Below are 26879 nucleotides of genomic sequence, written 5' to 3'. Positions count from 1 at the left end.
AACTGTTTGATTAACCAGGATTTTTATTTATTGAGAATAAACCACAGCCTTGTACTTTTTAAAAATGTAATCAAGTAATTTAAACTTAAATGGTATATATAAGTCTTTTTATCCAATAATACCATCACACCCACATCAAAGTTAAAAATAAATAGGCACTAATTCTGATACGATGTAATCAGTTAAGCAGTCATCTAATCTCATTGCTCTCACTTTGTTGCCACTTGTTATTTCTTCCATCAGTGATGGATTCCTGAAAGATAAGTCAACATGACAATCAGCACTTTGATCAAAAAAGGAAAGAGGCACCAATTTCACACTTCTTGAACTCTTAACCTGTTGCTAATGCCAAAAACAATGAAAACATCACAGTGTGGGAAACAAAGAGCATTGTTTATTTTGTTTCCAGTCAATACAGATCAAACCTACATTTTCAAATCAACAGCAGAGTACACATATTTGATGCAAATGTCCTTCTTCTCCCTGAGAGTGTGTGGGAAAATGCTGCTCAAGGTAACCATCGAAATATGTGAAGTAGGTTCAGTGTACTGATGCAAAGGGGCAGAACTCTTAATAAAGCAAGGAAAGCTATTCAAATCAATTTGTTCTTAATATAACATTATATACTATCAATAAAAAAGATAGGCTGACTATTTAAATGAACTTATAAATATCTAGATTTATTTTAAGCTATACCATTAAGACTAAACTGTTGTTCAGTTAAGGTTTTTATGACTGTTGTACTTCTTCAGACACACAAAATAAATTAAAGCAGGCCATAGTGTTATTAATTGACTTCAATTAGAGAGGTCTAAGCAGGTTAATATTCTTAAAAGTCACAAGCCCATTACAAAAAAGGCTGTGCTTGGTAGGCACTGGTGGGGACTTAAAAAAGCATACAAAAATGTGTATAAATTACAATATATTGTTAACCCACGGCACTAATCGCAACCAGCTTAAACTGCCTCAGCTTGATAAGGCACCCGAGCATTTCTGAAAGGGTGCTAGGACCACATCTGCATTTTTCTTCTCGCTTTCAGCACTGTAGAGGTCATTCTCTTGTACATAGCGAACAACTTTGTCTGGAAGCAGATACCTGACACTTCGACCTCGCCGCAATGCCCGACGAATGTGAGTGGCTGAGATCTCATTGGTCACCCACTCTCGGACCACATGGATGTTCTTGCGATACTTCCAAAGTGTGTCTGATTGGTGGATGAACTTGTGAGGGTCATTACTGTTTCGGGTGATGCAAACCAAACCGTAACGGCCAACAATCTCAGCGATGTCCTCCTGCTTCCACAGATTGGGGATGCCAAAGGACTCCAGGACATCCGCCCCGCAGAGCAACATCACCTGAGAGCTGTCTGAGCATATAGAAAGAGAATGATTAAGAGAATGGAAAAGCTGAAATATACACTCATTAAAGCTTTTGTACAAGTAATCCTTTTTAAATGAAAAATTAAAGATGTATAATTTATATATTATTCTTAAATTCAGTCATGATTAGAGCACAGGTGGCCTAGTGGTTAGTTGGTGCTCCATGTACAGAGGCTACAATCCTAAAAGCAGACATCCAAGGGTTCGAATACGACCTGTGGCTCTTTTGCCGCATGTCATTCCCCACTCGCTCTCTCCTTGATTTTGGATTCTATCCACTATCCTGTCTCTTAATTGAAGCATAAAAAGCCCAATGAAATAACTTTAATAGATAGATAAATAAAACTTGTCACGATGAGACCACCGCTCTCTGTTTGCAGCTCATGCTGGGAAAACTGGTCAGCTCGATTCAAGAGATTTACAGTTTAGCAACTAACAAGTAGTCTGTGAAAAAGGAATATTTAAATAAGTATCATCAGAGGTAAATTCTCATTAAATTCTTATATAACTTTTAATGACATGGCACAGTATGCACCTCTCTTGCTGATGCTTATACTCCTGGTGCAGCTTCCTATTAGACATTCATGCAGTCTAACTTCTTGTCACTAGTTGGAAGAATGTTGTCAAACCACGTAGGAAAGTTGGTCGCTTGCATTTGCTATCTTTGTCACTTAGGCTCCCCTCTTTTAGTCTTACACCTAACCTGTCTGATTCTGTGTAGTACTCACTAGGTGTGGGATTGGGTGCAAGTCACAACACAAATCAATACTACACCCTTTAACCGTCATCTCCTATTATGAGTTAAGCTGAGTACAGCTTACTTTAAATACAGTGGGAGCAAGCTCAGGCAGGTTGACAGGGACCATAAATGAAAAAAGGGAGGAGATGAAAAGAGAGCCAAGAGCAGAATACTTAGGTTACATACTTAAACATATTTAAACTAGGCCTACCTCTGCCTCTGTCACTAGATGAACCCTGAAAATGATTCTCTTCTACACGTCTTCTTTTTGTGTATTTGACTGTGTCCACGTCATCGATGTTCTGCTCTGCTGCCAGCAGGTCGTCATAGTGATGCCTAAGTGAATTCAGAAAAAAAAAGTCATCACGAAAGATAGAATTTGTTTTACATGTAACAGCAATGCATAGAGTTTCCCTTACAATAAACATTATTTTCATTAAAAGTTCTTAACAATCACACAGCTAATAAAATGTCTTAACTGTTTTGGGATGTCATTTATATTATTTATTTATCTGATTATTCTCATCAAAGTCTTTAAGTTATAGTTTCCTGTGTGGTCTCTGAAGACTGCCACAAGATTCTGCAATTTCAAAACATTTTCTGATTCATTAACCATCAGCATCAAAGATATCACATTGTTACATTACTATTCTTTTTTTTTTTGTATACTTAAATTCAAAAGCTAAAAGCTATGCTTCCCAGTAATCTACAAAATGTGATGTGGTGTTTATACTCAAACATTAAAAGCCATTTTCCCTCTAACACTGTACTTTCAATCGTCCGAATAATTCAACTGAAGGCATGGATCAACTTTTTACAATCTGGAACTGTCTTGCCACATTGTAGAAGAAAATAGTCAATAGTATCAACATTTCTTTTTCTCAGGACATTTGCTTTTAGTGATGAAGAAATTTTAAAATATATATTGTAAAAATATATATTTTTAGCTGTTAAAAAAACCTGAAAGATATGAATCAGAAATTGAATTAGAAATTGCAAAGTGACAGAAAAAAGCTTGGGAATACAGTTGTAGAGAAAATATAAATAATGTTCTCAGGTAACCTGCAAAATTTGCAATATAGCCACATATCAGGTCAGAAGTTTGATTGATTTCAAATCAATTATAGATTAAGATTCTTTGGAATATTATTTTTTTCCCATTTTAAATATACAGATGAAATGTCCTACCATACAGTTATAGAGAGTTTCATGAGTGATACATAAAGGCTACTGAATGAAGGGAAACCTCATGTTACACTGAACATTAAGGACTTTTTCCATTACAACTGCAAGAGCTAAATGTAGTGTATGTTTGAACAGCTCAGATGATAGGGTGCGGGATTTATTAAGATGACTAGAGAGTTCAGCTATCATCACATTTGTTAACAATTGTTTCAACTTCATGCCAACTTTCAATACTTACACTGAGGCAGCAAGTCAAATATTAAACTGCTATCTGATATACTAGTAAATCATTACTCTAACAGTCTTCACTACCCTCTGTGGCTATGTTAAAAGATGTGATAAGGAAGTTTCCTGAGGTATTTGTCGGAGAAGAATTAAAGTAAATAAGGGTACTGGGAGATCTGTAAGGAACGGTGTTAGCTTCTTTGGCAGATTTACTTTCACTTTTACCAAGCACAGGCACTGTCACCTACAACACATAAGAATTCTAAACTTACCGAACAACTTTAGCTGTCTCCACCCACTCTGGCTGCAAACACTCCCAGGCATCTACAGTGATCCAGTCTGAGTCCTTAGTGGCCAAGCGAGCCATCTCCAGTCGGTGGCTGGCCTCGATCAAACCCTTCTTCTTATAGCCATCACCAACAGGGGAGATGATGCCTTTCACCACCCTGTACTGACCTTAGACAACAAACAGATGTTTCAATCAATTAAGAAATCAATCATCAATCACGTTATCTCATGATACTTAGAACATAGAGCTGGTGTGGTAGTAATGGATAAGTAATGGGTGCAGTATTTTTAAATTGTTGCATTGCTACATTTGTATTAAATAGTTTGAATACGTTTTAAAGTTAAGAATCTAGTTCTGAAGAAGCCTCAATTCTACTAAAATGGAGATGGATTTAAATGTACTGGACCACATTGGATCCTGGAATATATTCCACTGCTGACAGTATTAAAATATACTTCATGGAAATTACTTTCTAACAACACAGGGATGATATACATGAGACTACAGATATCTGATGAATACACATAACGTTTCTGAGTACTAAGCAGCACAACCAAAACACATTCACCACAGCTGTGTTGGGGTTTAAGCACAATCTAAGAGATTAAGGATTTCTAACTCTAAGCAAATTAAGTGTAAATACATAAAGGATGTGTTTTATATTTGGGGGAACAAACTTTAAATCAAATGAGAAGAATATTTAGAAGAATTTAAGTCTCATTTCACACAACCTGTGTCTACCAGATGATCTCGAGCGAGTTCAAACATCCTCAGGTGCATGTTGGTGATGGGGTTGAAGGACCCACAGGCCAGCAGGACCACCTCTGTTACAGCCTGACCCTCCATGCCTCACACTGGGGCTGGATTCACGCCAAGCCCCGCAAACAGTGTGAAGAAAACAAGGACTGAAGTTAGTGAATTTATTTTTAAAATATTCACATGTAAAAAATATTTACAAACGTCAATTGTCAGTTTGTTAACTTTCGTAAACATTAGCGCATTAAATTATAAACCCAAGCTAACATTAGCTCAATATGAAACTAAACAAGGCGGGCTTGCTGCTAATTCAGAAAAAATATATAATACAGAATAAAAACGTAAATAAAAAACTAAGCGTGGACAATTAAGCTTGCGTTGTTCACCCCTTTTTTTTTTTTTTGTTATCTTCTAAACTGTAAATAAATGATCACTGTACGACCTAGAAGAAGCAGCTTCGTTCTGCTCGGCAGCTCTGTAATGCACCACAGCGTCCTCTACGGCGCTGATCATATCGCTATGTCGTCATTACGTTCAAGACATCTGATTGGACAGAATCAACCAGGAAGAGAGACAGCCGCACCCACACTCACAAGGCTACATTCACAAACACAGACTCGACTAGCATTAAACCTCACAGCCGAATTTGAACGTAGTTTATGTTCGCGGTTTATGTTTTTTTTCGCCGGAGTGCAGTCTCAGATCTGTGAATTAATTGTAAAAAATTGTCAACTGCGGCAAATATTAACTCACTGAACGAACATTTCACAGAGCGAGTCCCGGTGAGATGTTTTGCTTTAGCATTGTAGCTAGCAATCAGCTAAACAAACAACATGTGCAGTGATATGACGTGGTTTAAGATCCGAGGTCGTGTTATTTTAGTCACAGTTTCTTAATAGTAACGTACATGTTTAAACAGGTTGTCGTAACTCTTCTCCATAGCGTCACAGTGATGCAGTCTGTATATCATGCTGGGTTAAGGATAACTAATGTGTGAGCCACAAATCACCACTTGGACTTATATTTGTCGTCTGTTTTATTCTGTCTTGCTTTCCCAAAAGGTTTTAAATACACGTTTAATTAGAGATGGCTTCTAGAGGGAAATCGGAAACTGGAAAATTGAAGCAAAACATGGAAGAGCAACTTGACAGACTTATGCAGCAGCTTCAGGATCTGGAGGAATGCAGGTGCTAATTAAAAACAGTACATTTAACTCATCAGTTAATTAAGGACTGTAGATGCTTGGGAATTAATTTGACTGTTTAAGCTACAACATGATCATGAGATGGTCTGTGCAATAAAGTATGCATTTTGTTTTTTTTGTAGCTCTTAGTTTCTCATCCTTTCTGTGTTCATTTCAGGGAAGAACTGGACGAGGAAGAGTACGAGGAGACAAAGAAGGAAACTTTAGAGCAGCTGAGTGAATTCAACGACTCTTTGAAGAAGATCATGACAGGGGATATGACCCTTGTGGATGATCTCAGTGGAATGCAGCTGGTATGGACGATTGAACTGCTGTATCATGTTTATGTTGTAGTAAAATAAACTTAAAGAATAAGTGTTGAAGTCTGCAATGTTTCTGTCTTCATCAGGCAATCCAGGCTGCCATCAGCCAGGCATTCAAAACACCAGAGGTGATTCGACTCTTTGCAAAGAAGCAGCCCGGACAGCTAAGGACCAGACTAGCAGAGGTTTGCACTGCTGTGTTGTTGATATATTTGCAATTTTTTTTTTAATGCAAATCTGTTTAGTACCGGTATGTGTGTAATCGGACTTCCCAGTCACTATTTAGTGTCCATTAAGTTGGCTTGAAACTTTCATGTGACATTTTCCACAGATGGATCGTGATGTAATGGTGGGGAAACTATCAAGGCATGTGTACACACAGCAGAAAATGGAAATCCTCACAGCCTTAAGAAAACTTGGAGAGAAGGTAGGGACTCAGAAGAGATGTGATTTTTTTTTCATGGATGATTCATATTCCTAAAAGCTGCTCTTATTTATTTTTGTCATGTAATTATCACCATGATGGCAGTGTAGATGCTACAACAGGCCAACATCTCACCTCATATGAAACGGTCACATTGTTAACATCTTATTTTCTAAAATGTTGCTTCTGGCTGCTTTGACAGCTCACTTCAGAGGATGAGACTTTTCTTACCGAGAATGCGACAGCAACTCTGAGCCAGTTTGAAAAAGTGACTGCAAATTCAGGTGAGAAAAATCTTGTGAGCTCACTGAGATGTTTTTTCATTAGTAGTTTTTGCATGAATGTCATACTTATCATGTTTTGCTTTCTCTTCCAGGCTCTGAAGACAAAATAATGGCCTTAGCTAGCTCTGGAGTAAAAACAAAGGCATAGTATTTTTTTTAGATTTTATTAAAAAGATTAACTCATTGTCATTATCGAGACAGATATGTGCCAATTGATCAGTACGTTTTGTAAACCATCAGTGCACTTCTGGTGTTTCTGGATTTCCTAACACTTTTTAAACAGTATTATTTTGCAACCCTTAAATTTTGTAAGTGTCTTTTATTTGTCCAGATAGATGGTGATTGTATTGCCGGTACAACCTTTTGATTTGTTGAATGTGAAGGATAGGCCAAGCAGTTCAAGAGAAACAGTCACTTGTTGCTGGGCTCATTTTTCTTGAAAACTTAAATAGTAAACGTTGTGTTTTTAAGATGTTGATTTTCTTTTTTAGTTTTGTAAATGTTCAAGATGTCTTTTTTAAATTCACTTTGCTTTCTGTGATGATTTTAACAAAATAGCAAAGAATCATGACCTTTATTAGTAACACTACTCTGTCAACTTGTACACAGAATGCACATTTGATGTGTACTGTACAGTACGATTTGGCAACAAGTTGGAAGGTAGATCAACATATCTAACAACATATCTAAAAAAAGGCCCCCAGAGTGGCAAAGCTTTAACTACCCTGAACTTAAATATAGGAATAGGGTATACGTATATGAATTTGTGATCTGTTTCTTGTTTCTATCATTTAAAAAAATCATTTTATGTAATCATGGATGATCTTGCAGTTTGTGCTTATAAATGGATATACATTCACAAAATCAATTTCCTTTTTTTCTTAGTGAGTAGTTCAAACAGTTTTGAAGTCAGTGTTTACAGCAGTATCTATAAATAATAAGGCTTTAAGCTGCTGTTTCTAACTTTAAGAGGAAGAAAATTAATATTTATTTATTTGTTTTCCCATGTTTTGACCTTAACATATTTGTTTCACCACCAGAGGGCACTATTACTCCAATTTCTACTCTGCATCACTGTCTACATGTATTACTTCTGTCTCTATGTATTTTACTCTGGTTTTGTCATTATCTTTAATTGTTTTTGTCTTTGTAAAGTACTTTGATCGGCCCCTGTGTTTATTCTGTTGTGTTATTAAAGCTGCCTCCTCATGTCTTATAATTCACTTTAAGTAGTTTTATGTACGTGTGATGTTTGAAGAAAACAAGAGTACACAGAAGTTATACCCCATCTCATCACCCTTTATTTTGTTTATGAGCAAGCATCGACTTCACTACAATTTGCCTTTAAATTGTTAGGAAAGTGAGAGCAGCTCCAACAAGCAGAAAGGAAACATTCAATCGTTCAGAAAACATTGTTACCTTCCGTTTTGAGCAAATTTTTAAAAGAAAACAAAACAGGGAAAAGAAAAATATCTGGACATGTGACACAGACAATCTGAGAATGAGCAGTGTATAGCGCCTCCTTTCTCACTCCAGTCTAACAAGCCCACATGGAAAGTAATAAAAACGTGTGGCTCATGCAACGTTAACGCCCCCTTTACATCATTAGTGTTATTACCGTATGGCTGCATTTCAGTTTGTTAGGCAGTGACATTCAATTCAACCAACTTACACTTAGCTCAGGGGCTTATCAGAAAGCATTACACTCCGAAAAGTGGAGATGGTGGAGTCACTGTGAAGAGACTTGATTGAAGATTCAGTGTGCACATAGCAGTGACCCATGACATTTTATTATTAAGTTGTAGATGAAATGTGGACATCAAGTGTTTGACATACTGAAACTTTCAAGTCGACAGGCTTAGTATTCTCTGGTTCATGTGAATTTCATGCTGCCCTCAAAATCATTTCTCAACAACTCAGGCAATAGGACACTGTTCAAAATTACCTTCCACTATACACAAATAGGTGAATTAACAGTATACCAACGTATGCTGCCAAAGCAATTTTATAATGTACTGTACATCTTTTTAAAGGTGGATTCCATCAATGATTGCGTACAATATAGAAGATACAATATGGATCTAGTTCCTCTAAACATCAACATGGACACAAGACATCTATGTAAAACCTCTTTCATTTGTAATGTGGAGTATTCTTACAACTGAAAAAATGTAAATCCCCATCTCTAGCTTTAAACAAATAAAAAAACAAATAATTCCACAAATAAAAGCGCACCAATGAGTGTTTTTGTTAGACCTGCTAATTGCGCTATGATCGGAAAAAGGCACTCCCATCTCAGCCTGTTCAGACGTGGCCCTCTTTTAACAAGTCCCAAGTCATCATGGAGGGGAGACTGTTAACTACTCACTTTGCACCACAGACCTCCTAAAAATCATAAATTAATTGAAGCTAATACAACCAACTGTCGGATTCATACCCTCAAAAGAAATTGTCTTTGTTAAATTCAAATCCATGGCCTCTGAAAATAAAATTGCATGCAAAATAAAGACTCGCAACACCAACATTTCTACTCCCGATAATGCCACATTCTGTTCACTTCACAGCCCAAAATCTGATCTGCTTTCATTGTGCAGGTTTGGGAGATGTTTATATTTGCTTGGTACCCAAAGAAAATACAAGACACAAACACTTAACAGTTAAGTGTGAAGGTACATTAGTATCTGGTGTTGTGAAAGATATATACAACAGTCTGAGAGGTCGGACACATTTTCCCAATCAATTGTATAAGCTTGATACTAGAAGAAGGAAAATCAGTTTACCAAATGTAAACAAATATCTTGAAAACAACTCTACAGTACAGTTCCTTGTACAATAAAATCTAGTGGTCTACTGCAAAAAATATTTCATTTGAAGATATCCACAAGAAGATTCATTTCTGATATGTTTACCTATTGTTAACTAAGCAGTCATACATTTAAGTGTAATTCCTTGAATTATAATAAAGATGGCTCTTATTTTGCAATAGGAAACCAGTTTTAAAATGAATCCTTTATCTGTTTTATTATTTCAGATTAAATAGCTGTGCCATGTAAATTAGTTTGCTATAAAGCAATCCTGAAAAGTACTTTCATTTCTCCTCTCTCCCCCAATAAACAAACACCAAAGGTTCCAGTAAGCTCCTCTAAAGCTCTGTCTGTCATAAATCTGCTCTTTCAGTAGTTTGAAGGTTTTTCCCCCCCCATCCTACTTCTGTCAGCACAGCAGGACTGGGATGCGGTCAAAAAGCTCTAAAAGCTGCTGAGGAAATCTCTCTACTTACTCCAAACACACTGGCAGAAATGTTAGTACCCATACTTCCAGATCAACAGCACTACAGTACCTGCTGGCCTGGGGTTGTACCGTTCCACTCGAAATGTTGGTTTGTACATTAGCATGTATGATTACCCTGAAAAAAAAGAAAAGGGAAATCCCTTCTGTACAACAGTGAGATCTATTGGGAATGAAATACACCGACACCTGTGCAAGCAAAGCAAAGCGTGTATGAAGATGACACCATCCAATCCTGCCTATGAGAAAGGAAAAGAAGCATTTTCCTTCTTTGCGATAAAGAAAAAGACAAAATTGAAAACTGATTTGTCATGAAAACCTCCTCTTAAATGTCCTGGGTTTCTCGTCATGAAGCAGACATTTTTTTTGTACAAGCATGATGGAATTGCTTTTGCAGAAATTGAGCGACATGCTACAGCCTTTTGTAACACAAATATTCTACATTACGTACTGCGTCATTTTAGATACTGGACCCCGTTTGAGTAGGCCTTCACTAACACATTGACTAATTACATGGTTTCTTTATATTTACAAAATCTTTAAAAAGCAATTGATTTCTCTACATTTATGACTTCTCAAATATCCTCATGCACTAGAAAAACACAAAGGAAAAATAAAAGGAAAATGCAGTCTACTCGTTAAAAGCGTTGTTTACTGAGGACAACAAGTCAAGGAAACTCAAGTCATAGCTATATACGACTTTAGCGGCAAACGATTCTAATAGCATTAAGCAAAGAATTTACATCAGAAAATAAATTCTCCATTTGAGAGCCTTATATGTCTGAGAGAAAACAAAAAAGTGCAGGGTTGGCTTCCTCACACAGTTCCAAACAAATGTAGGCCAAGATTTCCCGGGAATTAAAATATAATAAATAAAAAAATAAACAGTAAAAATTAGCAATCCGGTGATGTCTACACTACACTGATTACCACCACTAAGGTAACGACAGGAAAACCTTGACCATATATACGCTGAAGGGAATTTTTCTTTTGCGTTTTTATCTTTTTTTTCTTTTTTACATCATGGCTCCTTGGACATGTAGCTGTACGGGGTTGTAGTGTGTGCAGAGCAGGGGGTGTGATTTGGTGATGTGTGTCTGTGCTTGTGTTAACTGTAATGTGTGTGTGTGTGTGTGTGTGTGTGTGTGTGTGTGTGTGTGTGTGTGTGTGTGTGTGTGTGTGTGTTCCTCTAGTAGGTGAGGGTGGAATCGTCCCACTCCAGCTGCTGCTGTCTGCTGGCCCCTTGCTGGTCCTCCGGCTCCCCGCCCTCCTCATCTTCACTGCTCTCTGACTCAGCGCTTGTGATGTCATCTTCCTCCTCTCCGTCCTCACTCTCCTCCTCCTCTTCCTCCTCCTCCTCACTGCTGTGCTGGTCCTCGTACGTCTGTGTAGAAGTCAAAGCAGAATGAGACAAGTCCCTTTTTGAGACACTGGTTTTTACTATTAGAGACTAAACTGTACTCTTAAATGTTACAAATGTACTACATAATTCTAAGTAACTTTGAGTTAAGCAACAAACACTTCTTAATATTCAGATTCTAGTGCAATTTAGATCAATAATTCAAGGACATTTTCTTCTTAAAAAATACTGAGTCTCTTCATATGTTTGTAATTTGTTTTAGAATAACAAAGTCATTTTCTGCAAGTCTAGAGGTAAAGTGAGTTATCAAATGTGTGTATGTCCTGACCTATATTTTCACACATATTTCCAGATATTTTAGCTTGATATGACATTATAAGGCTCATTATTTTACTAATTTAAGTCTATTTAAGGACCCTCTTTTTAAAATAAATATAACGATAATGAATACAAGAGAAAGACACTGTGGGTGCAGTTGTTGGGACTCGTTTTTGGTCTACTTCGTATCTTTAGCTGCTATTTGCTATGAGCAAAGTCATAAAAGATACTTTAGTTGCAAGTTCATACCATATCTCAAAAAGGCATGAGCACCACTGTGAAGATATTTATATCCTGCCAGAACGCTGACTCATTAATGAGAAAATGTCACTTCGGAGACTTGCTGCTTTCACTGCTGCTTTCAGATGTTCTCTCAAATGTCCATAAGACAAACTGGAAGCAAAAGTATCCTTATATTGATAGAAGTTATTGATGTGTGCGTGTTTCTTTTCTACTTGGCAAAGGCTTTACATGATAAATATCTATAAACAAACTAGGCCACAGTTGTCACATCACACAGAAAGCATTAGCACTTTTAAAGCTGCCTGGCCTGCAACAGAGCTGCGTTTTGTAGAGAAGTTAAATTCTGCCTGAACAGACATCTATTCACTGGTTAATCACCAGAGAAATGTTCACTTATTTTGCCCTCCAGCAAAAACAAGTTCTGGGTGTGTTTCTACCTCCATGGGGTTGACGGTGATGGTGAGTGCTGAATCATCCCAGTCCATCTCGTTCTCCTTGCCGTTCTCCTGGTCTCTCATGGTGCGCTGGTGTGCGGCGCGGATGCGGAAAACGCCCAGAATGATCATAAACACCAGGAAGCTGACACACACCACAATGACAATGGTGGCAGCACTGGGAACCACTGTGGGGAGGCAAACATGGAACACAAAATGACAGGTTAGATGTGCAATGTTCAGTTTTCACAGGAGCACATTCTGACAAAAATGTCGCAGCTTTATGTCAAGACACACAGCTTCCATTTTCTGCGTGTGCCAGAGCTGATGATAAAGACTCCTTAATAGACTGCAGATGAATTCTTTGGGCCGCTCTAGGTGTGTGTCTTTCTTTAAATAGATTTCTCCCGTCTACTGCCAACCTGCTTCACTTTGTCCTATATTAGTAGGAGAGGTAATGTGGTGACAGGCTTAGTGAGCCTGACAGCCTGCAGGATTACTACTGAAACTGGGAAATAAAAGGTTTTGCTCAGACCACAGGCTTTACAGATGTCACAGACAGCACTCAAGAGTAATCCCTTAACTTGTGCCATTAAACAAAATGGGCAAACAACCAGTGTGCGATACGTGCCCTACTTCTGGTTAATAAACTGTAATCCATCCCTGGTAATGCTAGCCATATTGGAGGCCTGGTATTTTATTCTACGTATCTTATTCTACAGCAGTTTTATTCAATTGCACAGTTTTCGACTTGATTATGACTTTTGGTGTAATTTAAATGTACATGTCAAAGAGGGATATCTTTTACAAGGTGGTCTTTCAATGTTCCACATGTTGCAGTACCTGAGGCCTGGTGAGCATTGACCAGGTTATGACCAGACAGATCCACAGAGGCGTGATGCACAGGGTTAATGAAGTTGGGCTGCACCATGGCATTGTTGGCGTGCTCCACAGGACTGGCTGTGTGGATTACATTTACCTAAAAAATAAAAAAAAAACAGATTGAATATGGTCACAAAATGTCAACAAATCTCCAGTTTCTATGTAGCTCAAGTATTGTAAGGGAGCGCTAGCCTGCACTCTGTTGTGTGACAAATGCTCAGTCATACCTCAACCTTGAAGTCGTTGCTGATGTAACGGCCGTTGAGTTCAGAGCAGACCAGTTTGAATTTCCTGTCAAAGAGAGCCTCTGTGTGCCAGTTCTTGTAACGGATAAGATGCAGGACCTGCTCGTAGTTGGCCATTGTGTTGACACCTGGATCACAAAGAGGAGATCTTGTGTCAAGGAAATGAAGTTAAGAAAACCTCTTCATACCAGAGGATAACAGTAACACTGTGAAATAATGTGTTTTTTGAACATGTTATTGAAAATACACGTTGAACGCAAAATAACAAGCATCCCCCCCTTAAACCCCCACACAGGACTACCTCACTGGACTGCGCAATATAATATAACAGTAACCATGTGCAATATATTTGATATCTTCATTCATTTTATACATAGTTTCATTTTTATACCTTTTTATGTCTGCACCTTATTCTATTTTATTCTTATGTAAATACTTGCTGCTGTTCTTTATCCTGCACTACAATGAGCCAACTGGAACAAAATGTTGTTCTTATCTGCACTGTAAGGTACAATTTGAATGACAATAAAGAAAGTCTAAGTCTAAGTTTTTAAAGTGCACGGCTTTAAGATGATTCAGAAATGTATTCTTTTGATAAAAGTGAAATGCTTACATGTGGTTATTAAGTGTGACTACATGATTGTACTTGTTTAAATGTGAGGGCTCAGTATAAAACCAAATTCAAATAACCTGCTTTCAGTTTTTGATGATTTTTCTGCAAAGCACTCTTTTTATAGTGTAGAATTTTCAAAGTAAGAAACACCCCCAACATTCTGATTCATACGGCTCTGTTGAATTTACCTGTCACGACGAGGCCCAGGTTAGAGGAGCTCATTTCCAGACCATGCTGCTGCAGCTGAGACACGTCCAGCTCCAGGCTCTCGTGCTCCCCATCCAGCTCGTCTCCAACCACAGACACCTCACATGTGTCCAGGTTGTGCATGATCTCTTCTGACACTACTGTCTCTTGGACTGAGGAACAAAAAGAAGACAATAGATTCAGAATGATGAGTTGTGGTGCTCTCGTGAAAGGGAGGATTGTCTATTGTGAATGTAATGTAAGATTTCTTAATGGTTTATTAGCAGTTCTGTAATACTGTGGTCTAAAGAAGGACAGATTAAAAAAAGTCAACAAAAAAAGAAAGAGAAGATAGAGGTTTAAGTTCCATGCATTTGTTTCCTCTTTAAAACCCTGCACTTATATTATCCACAATGAGAGTGCAGGGTCACAGGTGGGTCAGAGATCGCTGTATGCTATGATGGTAGCAGCTGATGTAGCCTCAAACATCTGGCCACACAGACTTAACAAGCAGGCTAAAGAGCTCTGTTTAGATTTCTTCTTTTTAATGTCACATCCCAAGACTAATTCATTCATTTCTCAAACATCTTATTTAGAAGATAAATGAAATGAAATGTGTTAGGGGTTTGAGGAGGATACAGAACAACACAAGTGATCATCCTGGATTACAGAATGTGGGACACCACAGTGTGATCATTGTGAATGGTCAGGAGAAGTGCAACCCATTGTGACCAGCTTCATCCTTCACTGTCAATATACTGCGAGGCTTAGCTACTCTGTTAATGTACTAAAAACAACCTCACACAGTAAGAAGTGATAATGACTGTTTCCTGTTAACAGCTATAGTGCTGCTAGTAGCAAATGTGTTCACAGAGCAGTTTAGTGCTACTTTGTCAGCAGAAATCTATGTTTAAAACTATCATTTCTTCAAGAGTGTGTTTTATTTCGTCACAAAAAGAAGAGTAAAAACGTGCTCAGAAACTCATTTGTGACTGAATTGAATTTGAAGTCATATTTATTTAATTTGACTGTGCAGCTGATGCAGCCTGTCTTCTCCTTTCCTACACATGCAGTTTGCATCTTTTGACATCATTTTATCTCCTTTTACGGGATTGTTAGTCATCTGCCATGACATATCACATTTCTTAATAGCTGAGAACGGGGGCGGGGTAAAGCAGGTAACAGCAACAGATCTCTGTAAACCTTTTTGCCCTTTATGGCCTGCTTTTCATCACAGGACATGGTATCGCCCCGTATCTGTGTCAACATGCGCACATCTATTATGTCTTCTTGTATAAGCGGGTACACAAGCCAAACAGATGGCAAGGCTGGTCACTGACCCCACCCTTAAGTAGTAAACAACTAATCTCTTCCCTCTCTGCCTCTAGTTCTTGGCCTTGCTTTTAGCCTGCAGGCGTAATCCTAACCATCACCAGCTACTGTATATGTCCAGCTATCAACTGCACATTCACACAATTGAGCCTAAGAGAAGGTGTTAGCTACAGTAATCTTCAAATTACCTGTAACATTATCTTACTATGGTTTTTTTTTTTTACCTGTAGGGTCATCATCAGCTCCCTCTGCTGCTTCTGACTCGGTGTCAGCCTCCACCTCACGGGTGATGGTGCTCACGATGCGTAGCTCTGGGAACAGGGTCACACCTTCCTGGCTCTCGAATTCAGCAGCACTGCGGGCAAAGTGATCAATGCCGCTCAGGCTGATCTTGGGCTCTTCGGGCTGCAGCACCATCACGTAACCTTCAGCATCTGGCACCGACACACAGGCCTCCTCATTGAAACATCTGGAGAAATATTCATGGGTTTTTTTAATTTGACAAATAACCGTGACTCAGTTTTAAGCAAACCAGGAATTCAACGATAGAGTGAATGAACAAGGCTTTTCAGGTTAAAAAAATAAAAGATTCCCAATTAAGTATTTCTAAAAGCAGTGAGGTAGTAAAAACGTGTGTGGAAGAAAAAGGATGTAAAAAACATAAACATACTTTATAAATGCTTCCCCCAAATAACTGAAGGTGTACAAACAACCATTAAGTTGCCCTAACAAGTACACACTTAAAGAACTAGAATCTTATATGATCCCTTAACATAACTGTGTTCACATACAGAGAAGAACAAATGTTAAACTGCAACACTAACTGGAACTAATCTTAAAAATAGACTCGGCAGAAACATGACTCTAAATATATTCTTCACTGTATGCATCGTTTGCGTATGCTGTTTCGTTATTTACATTGCAGACTGTTTTCATCATTGTTATAAGAATCGACATCAAAGAGAGCTGACAAACAAAATCTTCTGCCTGTGATTTACGAGGCGCAAAACATTTTGTGTTCCTTCTCTTTGTAATGGTAATGAAAAAAACTCATGACCTCTTTTTTACCTCAACAATCCCTTCTTAAATTTATAGTCAATAGGCAAAAAAGACGCACCCTCTCTGCACGTCTATCAGGCAGGAATAAGCTGCATCACAATTGCTTTTACTGCTGCTGACTGACAGATGAGATGACACGACTGAGACTGAGCAGGGAAATTAGAAACAAGTGGTGAAGTATTTTTTGCTCTTCCTACTTACTTGACGGTGGTGGAGATGCGAAGGTGTCTGATGCCTGGGGTGGGGAACTGGCGGGAGTTCAAGTAGGAGATGTGCTGCATGACCTTGTCTAAGGCATCAATGTCATCACCTTCAACGGTCAGAGAGGACTGGTTGGGGTTGAATTCCACCTGAGAGAAGGCACCAGAGGGACAGATGACGTGATTTGAGGCACAATGTGTCGTTTTTTGATGCGTGCAACAGAAAAAGTGTCAGGTTTAAAATTAGCTATTAGAAAATCATGTGACAAGCTAGTTTAAGCCTTTTAACAAATCACATGCTTCAGGGGGAACCCCAAAACAATATCCAAATAGCTGAGATGGTCAATTTTGTGCTGATATCTACATTTAAACACCTTCTACATCTAGTATTATTGTTTAAACTTATTTATTCAAAAAGTTTGTAACCAGTTAGTTAAACTATCTTCCTGACACAATATACTCAGATCCATCCTGACTGAGATATTTCTTTTTTGTGTCTCTGTAACATTCTCGCCCCTCACCTTGACAGCTGAGGCTACCTCCTCAGGCAGCTGTACGTCAAGTCCTTCCTTGCATGTGTACAAACAGTCGATCACCTTCTTGTTCTCCAGCTTGCCCGAGCGGATCATCAGCCCAGCCAGGTTACCTCGGAAAAACTGAGCCATTCTGGCATTGGCGCCTGGGTTCGTCAGGTGAGCGATAAGGGAGAGAAAATAGTAACAAACACGTGAAAAAATGTGACACTTACAGTGTAAATTCCACAAACTTCAACTTTTTCTGGGCTTTAAATTCAAGCATGCTGTCACAATGTTCAAAGCTGCTGCAAATGGTGTTCATGCAAGTTAGTGTGTGTCCTTACGAGCTGAGGTCAACTTAGAGACATAAAAATGATGGATGAGCTTACACACGCTTAGGACATACAAAACATCTACATCAACTGCTGCTTTCATTTGGAGGTAAAAAGGTGATCAACTGGGAAAATGGAACTCAAAGAAGAAAAATCAAGCATAAATGTGAAATAAATCCACTCATGTTGCCTTTGATAAAACTGAATAATTCAGTGTTCCCTCCTTATTAGGGATGAAACAATGCAGCAAAACAATAATGAGCATAAGTCTGGGACACTGCAGAAGTGGACACAAACCTGGACTTCCATCTAAAGGTCCCACATTCCTACATTCATGCAGTGTGTGGGGGTGTGTGTGTGTGTGTGTGTGTGTGGTGTGTGTGTGTGTGTGTGTGTGTGTTGCTGTAATGTTATCTGATACTGAGGAGCTACCGATTCTGACCCCAAGGTCATGCTCTGAAAAAATCCTGCAGCCGGGTCACAGTTTTGTGCTCATTAAATGTCTATTTCTGTTTTGCTTGTGAACAGGATGTTGTGAGAAAAAAAACAACGGCCTTGCTGCTGCAGTGAGAACAGCATATACTTGAAAAATAAAGAAAAACACAAAATTATAACGACACACCAGACTCATTCATACTTCTTCATGCTCCAAAAATTGATGATAAAAAAAATAAATCTTGCAGCCTCTAGAACTTGTTAATATCATTCTAGTAAAAAATGGTATGAGGATGCAATTAGGGTGGTGGGACAATCGTGGACACATGGACATATTTGAGGAGCAAGGGAAAGATTTAAGCAACCTGAGGTGGGCTCAGAGACTGACTCAGTGTCATTGTCATGTCCTGAGTTGTCTGTAAAGGACAGAAACAAGAGAGCAGGGAGAGACAGGGAGGAAGGTTGAGGATCTGCAGTAGAGATTCAGATGCTACAAAAGAGGTCAAGGTGCATCAACTGACAATCTATGTAAAGAGTGAATTAAAGACGTGAAATTGATAGTTTTCAACAACAACAAGTATCATAAAAGCCAATTATAAGGTAGTATCAAATAATCTTAATAATAATAATAATGTAGCCCCCAAAAAGACTCAGAGCATGCAGAAGAGGATCACCTTCTTCTTTATAACATATCTGTACTTCAGTATTGTTTGTAAATATACACATATTGTCACCCATGAAAATTATAGCTTATTTAATTTTAGTGCATTCCTCAAAGATCTTTCTGTAGAGTTTACCTTGCCAGCAGGCACCAATGGTGAGCTGAGTTTCGATCTTTGAGGCGTGCAGTGGATAGTCCTCTGTAACCAGGAAGGGCTCAAATGTAGTCCCGTCAACAAACAGAGACACAGTGGGGAACTCCACATTCAGCACATAGTGATGCCACTCTTTGTCACACGCCTGTGAAGAACACAGCAGAGGCAGTGGTTAAAATTAAGAGTCACCGTTTATTATTCTCTAAAGCAGTACAGAAAGAATGGTTGTAGAAGCAGCTGACCTGGTCCAGTTTCCAGTGAAACTCAGCTGGTTTGTAGTTCTCGGCCTCAGATGGATCCTGACGCAGGAGAAGGATCAGCCTGCAGTTGTGGACGTAGAGGGAGTAGTGGTGTCTGTTCATCTCTGCAGAAGAGATAGAAGAAATATATCAGAGAGAGAGATCAAGATATGTCACCCTAACTCTTAAATCAAAATTGAAATGTGTAACTGAAATTGAACTACAACAATTGAATCTTCTATAGAGGCAAAAACAGAAGAGAGTGATAACATGTTAGAGTGACATCTGGTGATACCTGTGGTATTTTTGGACTTCATTTGGACTACAAAACTAAGTCAAATAAATTATAACCAAAGTTCCGAATGCATCAGTGGTATTTCTTGTTCTTATAATTCACAATCATGTCTAAACATGTTTTGCACAATTGCTTACAAGCGCTAATAACCAAAGTAATGTCCTCTAACCTGGAAATGCTAAGTCAAGCTCAGGTTATTTATGAATAACAGACATTCATCCAGGCATGTAATGGACGCCTTAAACCCCAACTGGCTGTTAATCCTTGAAAAGGTCCGAAGATTTACTGGGATTTCTTCATATGTATGTGGAGGCTTAGACTGTTAGCCAACAGAAATCTGCTGTGTGTTGTCATGTGGCATACTTAGAAAGCACCAAGTTATAGATCAAGATAATCTAAATGGACTGTGAAGTTAGCGTCCTCTCACACAGCTCATTTGTTTGTATAATCAACAACAGGCTCCCCAATTAGGAGCATAGGATCACACTATGTTTCAGGAACAGAATACTCGATTGTGGACTGGTAGTACTGGTATTTGGAAAATGACATCTTAGTATCTCTACTACCGTCATGACTCTGGTAGCAGCCCAGCTTCGGGTGAAATATGTAGGTTAATCTGCTGTTTTTCACAAGTTATGTATTGTTCAGTATTTTATGTTTTTAAATTAAACAACTGTGAAGAACTTTGATCAAAATAAGACAAACGATGATATATCTGTGAAACAGGGACTATGCTGAGTGGAGATGATGAATGGTGCTGAGATCATGAGTATAGGAGCTTCCTGTCCAGTGCACAGCCGCTCTGACGTAATCCTTCTTATATAAGCAGCCACACAGAAGCTGATGAGCTTCCTCACGCTGGCCATGGCAGAGACTTTACAGTCAATAAGGTCAAAGAGCATGCGACCACACGCAAACACATTCAAGTGGGGACAAAAAATTTAAAGATTGGGAGGTGAGACAAAGAAAAGGAAATCTGCTTCCATTTTTAAGACAGCCAGCTGGCCAACACTGACCACAGCCTGGAATTCAAGCAATGCAGCAATACAGAATATGCCACTTAGCTGTCAAAATAGTTATATGCAGGATTTGACTCATTCCATAGGCAAAATACATTTTCGGCAATTACAACATCAATACGGTAATTACAACAGGTTCATAGTCAAAAAAGAGTTGGACAGCTTCCCTTTATTATTTTATTTGGATCTTTGATTGAGTCTTTAACTTCATTGATTCATTGTTTGTTTCGGCAATCTAGTACCTTCAAAACTATTTTCACCCCACATAAGAAAATTTCCACCAGGGATCAAACCAGAGCACAGCCCATAGGCAGTCAGAAATCCTTATTTAAACACCTTTAGAACGCTTCGACCCATCTCTGGGACATTACCTGTCTTGTCAGAGTTGCACAGAATGGTCTCCTTATCTTGAGCCCCGGGGCCATGTCTCATCCACACAGAGATGGTGAAGGGCTCTTTCAGGCTGGTGCTCACCATGCCATCAGGAACCTTGATGGCCTGGGTGCCATTAAACTCAAACACCTGGTCGCTGTCATGCCCATTATCAGTGGGCAGTCCTACTGTCCAGTTTGAGGAGCTGCTGGGTGCAGGTAGGAGCTCCACTGTGCCGGTGCTGGCTCCTAAAAATCAATCAAAGAGAAAAAGGTGGTTAAAAGCATGATAAATAGGTCATCAATAATTGTTGTAAGCGGTTAAAAGAGTGGTGTTAAAAAATAAATAAGAAATAGATAATTTGTTCATGAGCCTGATGGATGTGGGAGCAAAGCTTGACATGGCTCGATTAGTCCGGAAAGTGAGAGATCTGTATCTGTGGCCTGAGGGGAGAAGGTTGTAGAGATGGCAGAGTGTGTGTGTCCTTTTAGTTTTGTTCTCCTGTAGATGCTGATCAGTTGTGCCTGCTGCTGTCCGATTATTTTGCTGCTTATTGTTATGATCCTGTTTAATGGGTTACGATGAATGTTTGACAGCGACCCAAACCAGGCTGTGACGTTGAAGGTTAAAACTGATTCTATAAAACATTTGTAAAATGCTGTTAGGACTGAATGGTGGACTTGAAATTTGCGGAGTTTTCTGAGGAAGAAGAGGCGCTGCTGGCACTTGGAGAAGATGGATTTGCTGTTGGGTTGGAAGGTGAGCTTGTGATCAATTATTGTCCAAGGTATCTGTATGAGTCAACCCTCTCTATGGGCTGGTTGTTGACTGACAGAGTGGGGATGCTGTTAAGTTCTTTCCGGAAGTCAACAACCAGTTCTTTAGTCTTTGAGGTGTTAAGGTCAAGACAGTTCAGCCTACACCATTCTGCAAAAGAGTCTATGGTGGAGTCCATAACAACGGTGTCATCAGAGTATTTAATGTATGTTATTCCTGGGCTGGTGCTCCTGCAGTCATTTGTGTACAGTGTGTAAAGAATGGGTGAGATGACAGAGCCCTGGGGGGTTCCTGTTGAGACTGTTTTAGATGAGCTGAGGTGACCTTTGATTCGGACCCTCTGGTTTCTATTTGTCAGAAATGAGAGGACCCAGAGGATCAGGTGCGGGTTGGTATCCAACTCGAGCAGTTTACGACCCATCAGGTGGGGTTGCACAGTATTAAATGCACTTGAGAAGTCCACAAAGACTAGTCTAATAAATGACTTGGACTTCTCAAGGTGTGCATAGGGTTCATGCAGCAGAGTTAGTACCGCATTTTCACACCCCTGTGCTGTTTGTATGCAAACTGGAGAGGGTCAGCATACATATTGACCTCCTCCTGGAGTTGAAAAAGAACAAGCCTCTCAAAGCTTTTCATAACCAATGATGTTAATGCCACAGGTCGATAGTCGTTGTTACAGGTGGGATTGCTCTTTTTGGCTACAGGACAAACAATTGCTGATTTCCAGAGTGACGGGATTGACAGTTCTTCAAGCGAGCGTTTGAAGAGATGGCAGAAAACACCAGGGCACTTGGGTTCATCAAAAAAATAATTTTGATTATATGTAGAGCTGAAAATAGTTTCAAGTGGACCAGCTACTGTACTCACCGCACAGCTTGTGCAGAGACTTCTCAGAGTAGGTGTCGCGGTCACAGCCCTTCCCAATATGATTTGTTTCCAGTTCTATATTGGCTCGGATGGATGTGATCGGCTCATCACAGGTCTCCAAGTGCATGCTGGGGAAAAGGGCGAGGCTACCTGTGCCAGGCTCGTATTCAATCCTCTTATTGAAGCCTAAAAGACAAAGTGAGAGAGGGGAAAGAGTGAAAAGATGTCCTTCAGCAGAGTGCTGATAACATGTGTGCAGTCAATACAGGGGCTGTCGATAGTAATTACTCATTAAGAAGTACTTAAGGTGTTCCAAAGCATGATTAAAAGCCTTGTGGCTAACAAGTTTTTTGAGAAAGGTGGATTGCTTTAATTCAACACAGATACACACCTAAACTGTAATGGTTGGTGAGCTACAGTGAGTAAAGGAAGAGCTTTGATACCTTGCCAGCTAGGTTTGCAGGTGGGTTTGACGCTGATCTTGACCAGAACGTCCTCGGAGGCTCGGTTCTTTCCACAGTCGTAGGCGGTCACGGTCAGCTTGTACATGCGTTCTTTGCCGTAGCTCAGTTTCTCAGTGTTCTTGATGAAGCCTGAGAAGGAAAAAACATGTTCTTTGTTTAGTATTAGAGCTGCAGCTGGGTTAGGGTTCTTCAAAAGAAGAGTTCTCCTAGATATTAAAATGAGCTGCCACATGGTTATCCTTACTGAAGAAGCCAAGAGGAATAATCTGTCAAACTGACTTGAATGCATAACATACTGGTAGTCTTGTGTCAGGGCAACAATTTGATATTGACTTATGTCATTTTCCTTGAGTTGCTATACTCAGGGTTTATTACCATCTACAATCTATGAAAGAAAAATGGAATTTGGTTTAATCCGATCAGATCTCTTTTTCTTTTCTCTTACACCTTAAAAACTAATTAGCTTTGACAGTTGAGCAGCTTCAGCAACATTATGTATCCTCACACATATTGTTCCACTCACATTATTACCTGCCAGTATTTCCTATTTATCAGAGCCAGGTGAGATAACAGCCGAGCCTGGATATAGCTGAGTTTTTGTTTTTTTTACTGGATCTTTAATTTTGTTATGCAAGACAAAAATAAATAATCCTACAGCAGAGAGAAAATGGCTAGTTAACTTAGGTGGCCTTTTCAAGGAGACCATCATCTCCTCATCACACATGAAAGCTGCAGTGAATTCAAAATGACAGGCTTGCAGCTACATTGTTTACTTGGATCAATAGTCTGTGATGTGTGTCAATAAAACGTAGCTCTGAAGCTCCTTACCGTCTTTGTCGATGGTGAAGGGCACATCGGGTGTGATGATCTCGTAGTTGCAGATTTGGCTGAACTGGAAAGAGCAGTCAGCGTCCACAGCTTCGACCTTCAAGATGCTGTCATACTTCTTTCCCTCGATAACAGTGGCCTTGTAGGACTTCTCTTTGAACACAGGTGAGTACTCATTGATGTCGTTCACCTGGATGTGGACAGTGGCCCTAATAGAAATATAGTAAGGTTAGAACTCAAACACAAACTGTATAATTGTCTCATGTCCCATTTGATGACTACATGGCAAAATGACACACCAAAGTCTGACATTTTGATTAATTAACTGTTTAATCCACTTGTGCCACAGTTAAAAACACACATTTTCCAGTCAGTCATAATCAGGACAAAAAGAAATGTCTTACACTGCATTTTGTTTTACTTATGTTGGGATATTTTTCAAATGTATTAAAAGAAGCAGCATTTCATCAGACTATTGTTTAAATATTATACATTTATTAAAAAGAAAAAGTGAAATGTTGTGTTATAAGTGAATTTGAATAAGAAATGTATGCATGACATTTATATAAACAGACTGCACTGTTTAACACCATCTAGCCAAAACACTGAAAAAAACTCCAAAGCAGCAGAGTGAGACTCACTTGTGGGATTTCTTCATGTTGGCTCCATCGGGACCCTCTCCACAGTCGTACGCTTGGATGGTGAAGGTGTGCTCCTTCTGCAGCTCACAGTCCAACTTGTCCTTGGCCCTGATGACCCCCTCTCCAGTGGACTTGTCCAGGACCACTGCCTCAAAGGGGACATTCTGCCCGTGGATCCTGAAGCCGCAAATCTCACCTGAACACGTCAAGAGCCAAAAGAGAGTTTGTTCACAATAACAGACAAAAAGTGAATAATTCTATTGTTAAATTTATGTTAACAACAAAACCATAAATTCACGCAAAAAAAAAAAAAAATCAGCCACAGGTTTTGGGTGCCAGGGAGTTGTAGATTGGGGTGGGTGGTGGCTGTGGAGGAAGCCCAAACGCACTGTCATGAGTGAGTAGAGGGGGCGGGGAGTTGGGAGAGGGTGAGGGACATTTAGTATCAGAGAAGAGAAGGTGTCTTTCCAAGCCACTTGAAAACATTGCATCCAGTCATGCAGGCAGAAACTGAAAAGATGTGGACAGGCATTTCACAGGAGCACTTAAAGATTTTTTTGAATCAAGGTCATTAAACCAAGCCCCAAAAATTAAGTACAAGGAAAACAAAACTTGAGTTAAAGACCAGTTAACTCCATAATAACTTCCCTTTAAAAGAGAAAGAATAATTAAGATAAAATATTATTTTTGAAATAGACCACTTTTACATTGTGATAGTGTAGTCCACCACCAATTCATCTTAAATACTCCAAAAGGTCTGTGAAGAAAGAAACAAAACCTTGGACAACACCTCTAAAGATTGTTTTTACCTACAGAAGGTCTTCCTGTGTAATTGTGCCTCTAAAACAAAACACTGCAAAATGAATTCAAATGAAATCAAATCATAGAAAACTCAACCTGCTACAATCACAATATAGAAAAGAATAAAGTGCTGGATGAGAACTGGGGTTAGAAATATCAACTTGCTTGACATCCACATCAAATGACAACTGCAGCCATGCTAATGGTAGAGATTAGTGGTGGAGAATTAACTCAACAGATCCACTGAGGCAAAGATGCAACCACAAAAACTTAGTAGCAGAGAGAGTTTGCATTAGTTAACAATCTCAGCAGCTTTCAGAAGAAGACTTCAATGTCAGGAGTCATAGTAGCTGCTCAGAACTGATGATGGGTGAGAGAGGCGCCCAAAACCGGAGGTGATGTTTAGGATGATTGAACTTTAATCCACTTGAAATAGTAATTATAGTGTCAATATCAGCTCCAAATTCCATTGGTGTGAAAGAGGTTACCAATGTGTCTTTTAAATCGGTTTTTTTAATGGAACTTTATATAAAAACTTCAAAAATTGTCTTTTCATTCTGTATTTTCTAATTTAAAGGACTGGATTGGACTGATAGGCAGCAAAATTACTGAAAACTCCTGTTTCTTTAAAGCAGCTTTCTTTTTCCTGGTGACAGCTGAACAACTGTTAGGGTCTGCAAACTGCAATGGATGTCTCATGCAGAGATATTTCTAAGTACAGTCAGCCCCATATCACACTTTTCATCCAGCTGTTGGTACTTGAAAAAATTCAGGGTGAGAAAAAAACATAAAAGTCGAGAAAAACCATAAAGGGAGATTACAGAGCATGGCAGGAGTTTCTGTGTAAAAGTGTGGATGCTGTTTTTTTTTTTTTTTTTGCGTTAGTGGGTTAATAATAAGAACTAAGCACAAGGCAGAAGTAAGAGCCCAAGATCACCTTCTTCAGTGAGGGTCACCTCAAAACTCTCTACAAGGAAGGGAGAAAAGATAAGCCCAGATCAGTTAAAAGAAAAGTTAGAACCTTAAGAGAAAAAACAGAGAGGACAGAAAGAAGAAAAAATCTCTTATCATAAAATGAGAGATCCATTAGAACAACTTTTATTCAGTTTTATATTAGCAAGAAGTCTTCTGCCAGATGAAAGAAAGGAAAGATTAAACATTTCTGGAAAGGAGGGTGGTGCAAAGTATCTGCAGTCTTTTTTTTCTCATCAAACACTTTTAGAAGAAAGAAAACTCATGAAAAAGTGACAGAACATTAAATCATAGACAGAAATGGATCTTTTTAATGACAGCATGTTTTTGGATTATCTGGAGAGTCAGCCCTTCAAAAAGTAAATTTTACTTTGAAAAAACTGAACTAAGATGTATTGCAAAGTCAATCAATCGATCCAACAACTATAAAATTAGTGCACAGATTGATAAATGAATGACATGCTAAAATATAACAAGACTTAAACCATAAAGTCATTCTCCGCTTGGCTGTTTGTTTTAAAAGCCCTGCCAGGGCCTCTTGTGTTCTGGTCATTTT

General features: G+C 39.0%; 3 protein-coding genes across 8 annotated transcripts in view; 1 reads left to right on the top strand and 2 right to left on the bottom strand.

Annotated features, from left to right (window-relative positions):
• Positions 1-374: 374 nt before the first annotated feature.
• nmnat1 (nicotinamide nucleotide adenylyltransferase 1) lies at positions 375-5080 on the bottom strand. 2 transcript variants are annotated; one of them, XM_020632190.3, is made up of 5 exons: positions 5017-5080; positions 4550-4678; positions 3802-3985; positions 2331-2455; positions 375-1367 (listed from the first exon to the last, which is right to left on the bottom strand). In XM_020632190.3, the coding sequence occupies exons 2-5, from the start codon at positions 4662-4664 to the stop codon at positions 967-969; spliced, it is 825 nt and encodes a 274-aa protein (XP_020487846.1). In that variant the 5' UTR covers positions 4665-4678; positions 5017-5080; the 3' UTR covers positions 375-966. The 2 variants fall into 2 exon arrangements, with proteins under 2 accessions (XP_020487846.1, XP_020487847.1); XM_020632191.3 differs by lacking the exon at positions 5017-5080 and having other exon boundaries at positions 4550-5000.
• A 56-nt stretch (positions 5081-5136) lies between these two features.
• On the top strand, positions 5137-8007 carry lzic (leucine zipper and CTNNBIP1 domain containing). 2 transcript variants are annotated; one of them, XM_020632298.3, is made up of 7 exons: positions 5137-5346; positions 5636-5761; positions 5936-6071; positions 6167-6265; positions 6412-6507; positions 6707-6788; positions 6881-8007. In XM_020632298.3, exons 2-7 carry the CDS (start codon positions 5661-5663, stop codon positions 6934-6936), a joined length of 570 nt encoding a protein of 189 aa, XP_020487954.1. In that variant the 5' UTR covers positions 5137-5346; positions 5636-5660; the 3' UTR covers positions 6937-8007. The 2 variants fall into 2 exon arrangements, with proteins under 2 accessions (XP_020487954.1, XP_020487953.1); XM_020632297.3 differs by having other exon boundaries at positions 5138-5356.
• A 59-nt stretch (positions 8008-8066) lies between these two features.
• Positions 8067-26879, bottom strand: part of clstn1 (calsyntenin 1) — a 36349-nt gene continuing 17536 nt past the window's right edge. The window contains exons 3-19 of one of the 4 annotated variants that reach the window (XM_020632292.3): positions 26289-26318; positions 24551-24746; positions 23910-24118; positions 23061-23210; positions 22618-22803; positions 20970-21218; positions 19288-19409; positions 19028-19190; positions 18596-18646; positions 17470-17627; positions 16950-17098; positions 15914-16158; positions 14360-14530; positions 13541-13686; positions 13275-13410; positions 12435-12619; positions 8067-11460 (exon numbers count right to left, since the gene is read on the bottom strand). In XM_020632292.3, the coding sequence (XP_020487948.1) occupies positions 11266-11460; positions 12435-12619; positions 13275-13410; positions 13541-13686; positions 14360-14530; positions 15914-16158; positions 16950-17098; positions 17470-17627; positions 18596-18646; positions 19028-19190; positions 19288-19409; positions 20970-21218; positions 22618-22803; positions 23061-23210; positions 23910-24118; positions 24551-24746; positions 26289-26318 (2741 nt within the window). In that variant the 3' untranslated portion in view covers positions 8067-11265. The remainder of the gene's footprint in view (positions 11461-12434; positions 12620-13274; positions 13411-13540; positions 13687-14359; positions 14531-15913; positions 16159-16949; positions 17099-17469; positions 17628-18595; positions 18647-19027; positions 19191-19287; positions 19410-20969; positions 21219-22617; positions 22804-23060; positions 23211-23909; positions 24119-24550; positions 24747-26288; positions 26319-26879) is intronic. The other 3 variants (XM_020632295.3, XM_020632294.3, XM_020632296.3) reach the window with 3 other exon arrangements.

Source organism: Labrus bergylta, chromosome 12, assembly GCF_963930695.1.
Source record: "Labrus bergylta chromosome 12, fLabBer1.1, whole genome shotgun sequence".
NCBI classification, from domain to species: domain Eukaryota; kingdom Metazoa; phylum Chordata; class Actinopteri; order Labriformes; family Labridae; genus Labrus; species Labrus bergylta.
The sequence above is the reverse complement of the archived record's forward strand: the minus strand, read 5'-3'. Positions and strand labels throughout refer to the sequence as shown.

Bases quoted from the DNA above. Each gene is read 5' to 3' on its own strand.
- nmnat1 (XM_020632190.3), bottom strand. From the start codon at position 4,664: ATGGAGGGTCAGGCTGTAACAGAGGTGGTCCTGCTGGCCTGTGGGTCC. The intron at 3,986-4,549 runs GTTGTGTGAAAT...TTGTTGTCTAAG, and splicing joins AGATCATCTGGTAGACACAG to GTCAGTACAGGGTGGTGAAA. The intron at 1,368-2,330 runs GTAGGCCTAGTT...CTATATGCTCAG, and splicing joins ATCTAGTGACAGAGGCAGAG to ACAGCTCTCAGGTGATGTTG.
- lzic (XM_020632298.3), top strand. From the start codon at position 5,661: ATGGCTTCTAGAGGGAAATCGGAAACTGGAAAATTGAAGCAAAACATG. The intron at 6,266-6,411 runs GTTTGCACTGCT...CATTTTCCACAG, and splicing joins TAAGGACCAGACTAGCAGAG to ATGGATCGTGATGTAATGGT. The intron at 6,789-6,880 runs GTGAGAAAAATC...TTTCTCTTCCAG, and splicing joins AAAAGTGACTGCAAATTCAG to GCTCTGAAGACAAAATAATG.